The 6838-nt window shown below is 39.4% G+C and overlaps 2 protein-coding genes across 3 annotated transcripts; one reads left to right on the top strand and one right to left on the bottom strand.

Annotated features, from left to right (window-relative positions):
* The first annotated feature begins 2050 nt into the window (after window positions 1-2050).
* On the top strand, window positions 2051-2711 carry LOC106300299. Its single transcript, XM_013736411.1, has one exon. The coding sequence runs from the start codon at window positions 2302-2304 to the stop codon at window positions 2500-2502; it is 201 nt and encodes a 66-aa protein (XP_013591865.1). The 5' UTR covers window positions 2051-2301; the 3' UTR covers window positions 2503-2711.
* A 276-nt stretch (window positions 2712-2987) lies between these two features.
* LOC106300298 (conserved oligomeric Golgi complex subunit 5-like) lies at window positions 2988-6562 on the bottom strand. Of its 2 annotated transcripts, XM_013736410.1 has the most exons (3): window positions 6464-6562; window positions 5160-6293; window positions 2988-4569 (listed from the first exon to the last, which is right to left on the bottom strand). In XM_013736410.1, the coding sequence occupies exons 2-3, from the start codon at window positions 6201-6203 to the stop codon at window positions 3172-3174; spliced, it is 2442 nt and encodes an 813-aa protein (XP_013591864.1). In that variant the 5' UTR covers window positions 6204-6293; window positions 6464-6562; the 3' UTR covers window positions 2988-3171. The 2 variants fall into 2 exon arrangements, with proteins under 2 accessions (XP_013591864.1, XP_013591862.1); XM_013736408.1 differs by lacking the exon at window positions 6464-6562 and having other exon boundaries at window positions 5160-6428.
* Between the last annotated feature and the right edge of the window lie 276 nt (window positions 6563-6838).

Genomic DNA, 6838 nt, shown 5'->3' with positions numbered 1-6838 from the left:
AAAAGTATGTGAAAGACGATTTAGAATAATAGTTATATTTTACTAACCAAAATACCGAAAAAACCGAACCGAATCGAAACCAACCCGATATCTGGATTGAACACCCCTAATCCAAATGAAGCCAAACTATTGTTTCATTCTCCAAAATATAATAAAAATAATAACTTAATTCCGCGCAAGGCGCGGGTCTTATCCTAGTTAATTATTAAATTTGTAACATATTGTTTAGTCATGGGTTTCGCGGGTCAACCCACTCTGCCCACCGCGGATCGAATCATTTTTTGTTTCAAAAACTAGACCCGCAAACAAAAACTTTTATATCTGTATCCGTCCCGCCAAAACCCACGGATAATATTAATTATATTAAAAATAATTATTTTAATTAAAATAATTATTTTAATTAAAAAAATTATTTTAATTATAATTAAAATTATATAGATATTTATGATATTTTATATATTTTTACAAATTATTTTTGTAAAAAAATTCCGGGTTGAAGAGTATCCGCGATTCAAATTTGACTGACCCGCACCCATCCAGCTTAAACTAATCTCAACCAGTGTATGCACCCGCAATTCAAAAATTTCAAATTGTTCGATCCGCAATAGAGTGAAACTCGTGGACAATAATTAAAATTCCCAGTTCTAATAATGTTGTTATTCTTTTTTGCATATTTTCATTGTTACCGTTACTTTGACACTTGTTTACAATTATAAAATTTTATAAAAAAAATAAGGATGAAAGTCATATTTTATAAGATAAAAGAATATTTGAAAACCATAACATTTAGGATATCTCATGTTGACCTTTAATCTATCTTTTACTATTATTTCTTAAATAAATTTTTACTTATGAACTCCTACTTTAAAAATTAAAATGGTTAAAATCATTATAACACTTAATAAATTAATATATTTATTTATCATATTAGTTAATCAATTATCAATTAATATAACATATACTATATTATTAATTGAAAAGAATATTTTTCAATTATAAAAGGTAAAAACTAAAAACATAAAGATGTATAGTTAAATAGTAATCAAGTAAAAAATGAATTTTGTATCATCAAAAATAAAATATTTTGTGATTTCAAAAATTATTTATTATTAAAGAATGTAGTGTATAAAATATTTATAGTACATGAGAATTACCAAAAATATTTAACCTTATAACAAGCATATATATATATATAGTTTGATAAAATATTATGATATATAAATACTTTGAATTAATAATTCATATATTTATTAATGATTATAAGATGACTATGTTCGCATATGCGAGAGAAACACGTAGTTAATTATTATTGTCGTATAATACTAATTGATGTTTTAACCAAAATATATTTTACTATAATTTAATTGACATTTACCTTTTCAGTATACATAATTTTTATCTTTTGTAATTAGTTATATTCTAGAGCTTTTTTTTTCATTAGATGATTTTCTTACAGTTCGGTAATAAATTATGGCAAACACATAAAAAACTTTACCCAATTTTCTGAGATCTTAATTTATATACAAAATCCCTGAACACCATTCAAGATATTTTTTTAAAGAAAAAGAGTACAATGTTTTTGAATTTCAATGCTTCTCTTATTTTAAAACTCACAACCATATAAACACACCAAATTATACAATAGTGTAGTCTCAAGCAATTGAGTACAAACTTCTTGGACGTCAAAAACAAGCCACAAATGAATGGTATGGTCAAAGAGTGGGAACGAAAAAAAAAGAACGAGATGTGTAAGCTTCTTATATTAATGTAATTTCAAAAATATTAATGTAAATTCCAAATATATTTATGTAATGCCAAAAAAGTTAACACGAGCCTAATGCGTTTACAGAAAACGATTGACGCCTGGTCAAAGGAAATGGTCTGAAAAGGATATCCACTAGAAGCTTTCTAGTTGACCAACGGTCCACATGGCAGCCTTTTGGTCTCTCAACCGTTCAAAAACCGACTCTTCTCTCAGTCTTGTATAAAAAATGTCAAAGTTTGTAGAAATATCGTCACAAGCGTTTCAGCGTTTCTAACACGTAACCACATTTCTTAGAAAACACCGTCCTTGTCGCATTCCTCACGTTTGTTTATAAAACAGAGAGAGAGAGAGAGAGATAAGATCAAGAACGAGTCGTCTCTTTGTATAATATTTATTTCTCAAACCAATTTGGTGTTGCTCACCAACCTGATTTGATCTTCTACTTTCACACATAACTCGTGTCGTGTCTTCTGGAACAGAGTTGGTTGTATAAAGGATTTTCTTTGTGTGTCTTAAGGTTTTTTTGTGTGGTGGAAATGGAGAACAAGACCAATAATGGAAGCGAGGATGGTCCAAAACATAGCCAAGTGGTGAAGATAAAGAGAGAGTTTGAGAAGATAAGCCAGCCATCGCTGAAGCAACCGGAGATGAGAAGGGTCCTCTCCGAGATCACCAGGCGTCAACGTTCACGTTCACCTCTAGGCTTAGGAGAGAGATCTATTTCCGTTGGACACTGATGCTAGAAGAAGAAGAAGAAGAAGAGGAGCAGGTTCTTAATAGTTGCAGACTTTGTTGTATATGTGTCCATGTATGTAAATAACTCTGTGTTTGAATATGATGATGAATCTCCCTTCCGTTCAGAGTAAACCCTTTTTGTACTTTTGTCTTTTGATATACCTTACTCATGTATTTGTGTTTGCTAACGGATACTTTCGAATTACTTTAACCTAAATCTTGATTAAACCCCCAAACTCAACAACCAAGAGGGTGTAGCCAATGGTTCGGGTAAGTGTTAGAAGAACACGTCATGCAGGCAGGATCGATCAGTTTCTTTTATGTAGTAGACGCCTTACATGCCAAGAATATCTAGATTTTATACAGACCTTAAAAATCAGTCTTACTCTGGGTCCAGGATCATCTCGACAATAACTTTAAAAAGAAAAACAAAAAGCACAAGAGAGAGATTGATCTAAACATAGGACAGACAAAAGCAAGAGCTTCCTCAAACAAACCAGTAACTCTATTTAAGACACCAACCATGCTATGATGTGTGACTATGAATCTTGATTTACATGACATGTACGCGAGATACTGTCACTTTAACTGAAGAAAACTCCTGAGACAAAATAGTAATAAAAATATTTATTCATTTGACCTGCGAGAGAACAAAAGAGAACATATAGAGCTTATACGTTATCTTGTGTCAAAGATGATCCAATTTGAAGCATTAGAGGATAAACAGGACTGAACTCTTTCTCTCCTCTCGACCTGATCTTCACTGCATAATCATCCAATGTCGCTTTAACTCCTTTCCAGATCTGATCCTCCTTTTGGCTATCAAGCCACAGTGAGTACTGCTTCGGACTCAGCCTGTTCTTCTGCATCGGTGACTCCAGCTCGTCCGGGCCTCTCGTGTAGAGATGATGCAGGACGATGCTCGGCGGTAGATCCTGGATGAGAGGAGACGATCCCATTTCAGATGTTTCCAAGAAAACCAATGGCCTAAATGCTCTAAGAGCTCTGTACGGTGCACCGAGTTGCTCCACTGGGAACAGATTCTGCCCCACCGCGAGCTCCAGCTCGGCCATGTCTCTAGCCATCCTGAGCTTTCCCCATTCTGATAGTGGCCTCACGAGGGAAGCATGCCTGATGTAGAAGATCAAAACCCTTGAAGCCATTTGTCTTGCAAGTCTAGTGCAGATCGATTCCGTCCCTGCAGCGTTAGCCGTTGCTGCGGAAGGCAAGAGTCTAGATAGGAACTCCTTGCGGAAGTGGAGGATCGATCTCTGCAACTCTTCCATGTACGGGGAAGAGTTGTTGTCCAAGGCAGCAGCATCATCAACGCCAAAGTTTTGGTCATGAATTTGAAGTATGCATGACTCGAGCTGGTCTCGCATTGCTTTAAACAAAGGCGTCACTGGCTCGCATGCCGCGGCGTATATCGCGCCCAGATGAGGAGACAATACATCAGCGGCGATACTGGGAAGGTCAGCTACCATGGATGAGATATACGTGTGGATTCCTTGCAAATGCTGAGATAATGTGAAGTTCCTGATCTGTGTTGAAGTTGCAGGACCTGTGATCTGGCGCGTCTCAGGACCTGTAGAAATCTGACACTCAGCTCGTTGAGCTAGGTTACTAAGGGCCTTGCCTATCTCACGCAAAACCAAAAGAGTCAAACGACCATCTGGATGAACAGCCTCAATCTCGTCTTGAATGTGTGATAACACCTGCGAGATCTGTTCTTTGGAAGGCAAGTTCCCCCGGCTCGACATAGGGAATATAGAGTTCACGAGATCTGACAACCGTCCGAAGCATAGGGATAAGAACGCAGTCTGGAATATTGCAATGCACGAAACCATTTGTTCTTTCCTTTCTGAATCAACCGCAGGTAACACTCCTTTCACATCGGTGTCACGAGAGATCCTTTCGAGAAGATTTTCTATCATGGACACAAGCTTCGGATATCCCATGGTGAATATCTCTTTAACGAAGCTCGAAGCTGTGAATGCAGACTTCATTTGGCTAGTAAACGCCTTCACAAGTGCATCCCAGACTCTGTCTGTTAACATGGAATCACCTTCCTGTTGCATATAAACACTCCATGTCAGCAATAAAACCAAAAATAAAAGGCTTAACTCTAAATCAATCAATAGTCCTGACATCACAGAAACACATTCCAAAGACTAAAGTTGATCAAACATCAATCACACTCTTTAAAAGTGACAAGAATCTTCTCATCCACATCCAAGAACACTCTCTCTTTCTCTCAATAACCCAATGCAGCTTAAACTAATGAGTAAACCAAAATAAAAGGCTGAGAGCTAAATAAATCAATAGCCTTTGACATCACATAAGCAAGTTCCAAAGGCTTCATTTTTATGCAAAAACATGGAAGACTCATCCACTAAAGTGACAAGAACGTTCTCATCCACATCCAAGAACACGCTCTCTTTCTCTCAATAACCAAATGCAGCTTAAAATATTGAGTAAACCAAAATAAAAGGCTGAGTACTAAATCAATCAACAGCCTTCACATCACATAAACAAGTTCCAAAGGCTTCATTCTTATGCAAGAACATGGAAGGATCATCCCCTAAAGTGACAAGAATCTTCTCATCCACATCCACGAACACTCTCTCTTTCTCTCTATAACCTAATCTAGCTTCCTTACCTTGATGACTTCGTCAAGAAGAAGGACATGAGTAAACGGATCCCTCTTCTTAGACAAAACACGCTGCAAGTGCCACACAGCAACCACAAGCGAATACAACTGATCCATACAGCTCCCCATCCTCTGCCACAACGCCTCCCTAACCTTACCTCCGCCACCAATGTGCAGCGCTCCGCTAGACCTAATCCCACCAGGCCCAAACCCAGACGAAACCGCCTTCATATCCATCGCAACGCTCACACTCTTCACAGCCACGCCCCTGTACTTGTTAACCAACTGATCCACTGTTCCCTTCAGCTCCCCAAGGTTATAGAAAACCTGCAACCCAGTCCCAACCTCAGCTTGATTAAGCCCTTCCACACCTCTCTCCAACACCTTCATCGCCTCGGACCTCAGCCTCTCCCCGATCTCCTTGACGAACTCGATCTCCTCGTCGACGACGTCGATCCCGAAGAGATCGTACTCCTTACACATCGCCAGGATCTCGAAATGGAGCTGCGCGGATTTCGTGAGATCGATCTTCTCCGGATCCGATCCGTCGGTTAGATCGCGGAGCTTCTTGGAGAGGCGCAGGGCGCGGACGGAGTGAGAGAGGAGCTCGGCGGCGGAGTGGAGGTTCGAGAGCTGGACGGATTTGGATCGGATGGATCGCACGGGGTCGGAGAGATCGGATCGGATGCGGCGGATGGAGGATTGGAGGGAGGAGACGGAGGAGCGGAGGGAGGAGAGGGAGATCTCGGCGTGGGAGAGGGAGGAGAGCTGGGAGAGGAGCTCGGGGTGGCGGGAGACGACGTCGCTGCGGAGCTGGGAGTCGAGGAGGCGGATGGCTTGGTGGAGACGCTCGGCGGTGGAGGCGGGGGATCCGGAGGCGAGGGCGGCGGAGGAGAAGGAGGAGGAGGAGAAGGAAGGGGAGAGGAATGGGGCGAGGGTGGGGTCGTTGGCGAAGGAGTCTAGAGGTGAGGAGGAGGAGGATGGTTGTGAAGAAGGGGGAGGGTTTTTGAAGGTGGAGAGACGCTGTAGAGAAGGAGGAGGGAGTGCCATCATCTCTCTCGAATCGTTTTGATTTCTCTTTCTACGAGTCGCGCTTCTTTGTTCTATTTGTAGATGATCATTGCCGACGCAAAATTGAAAAACCTGAATTTGTACCGAATCCGATCTATATAAATACATTTAGTACGCGTAGCAAATGAACATAATTCGAACAGAGCCACTCCGATTAAAGTGACATGGATTGGGTTCAAATCTTGATTATTAACCGATTAGAGTTTTAGTATCAATGGTGTTGGGATTAGTAGGGTATATACCTGAAATCTGATCGAGTATATTCATAATCCAAACTTATTTTCTCTTTAATTTTTCTTTTCTTTTCATAACTCGATTCAAACACCAAATAACCACAAATCGCGATTTTCTTTCCGCAAATCATTTTCTAAATTTTATTATCTGAGCCTATCAGATACTCACTTTGGCAGTGGACTCACTTTCACCCCAGCCTTTCAAGTGGGTCCGCCCCTGCACTTTGGTGTCTTTTTATCCTGAGAAGCTGAAATTTTGTACTTGGAGATTCGTTTCTAACCTGGCTTTAACTATAGGCTTTAACTATAGCTGCGTCCGATATCCTCTTTTTTTTTTTAATAATATTAAATTAATTCAAATAAAAAAGACTGTTTAAAACTAAA

This window comes from Brassica oleracea, chromosome C6 (assembly GCF_000695525.1).
Source record: "Brassica oleracea var. oleracea cultivar TO1000 chromosome C6, BOL, whole genome shotgun sequence".
Classification (NCBI taxonomy): domain Eukaryota; kingdom Viridiplantae; phylum Streptophyta; class Magnoliopsida; order Brassicales; family Brassicaceae; genus Brassica; species Brassica oleracea.
Note: the sequence above shows the minus strand (reverse complement) of the source record. Positions and strands in the feature narration are given on the sequence as shown.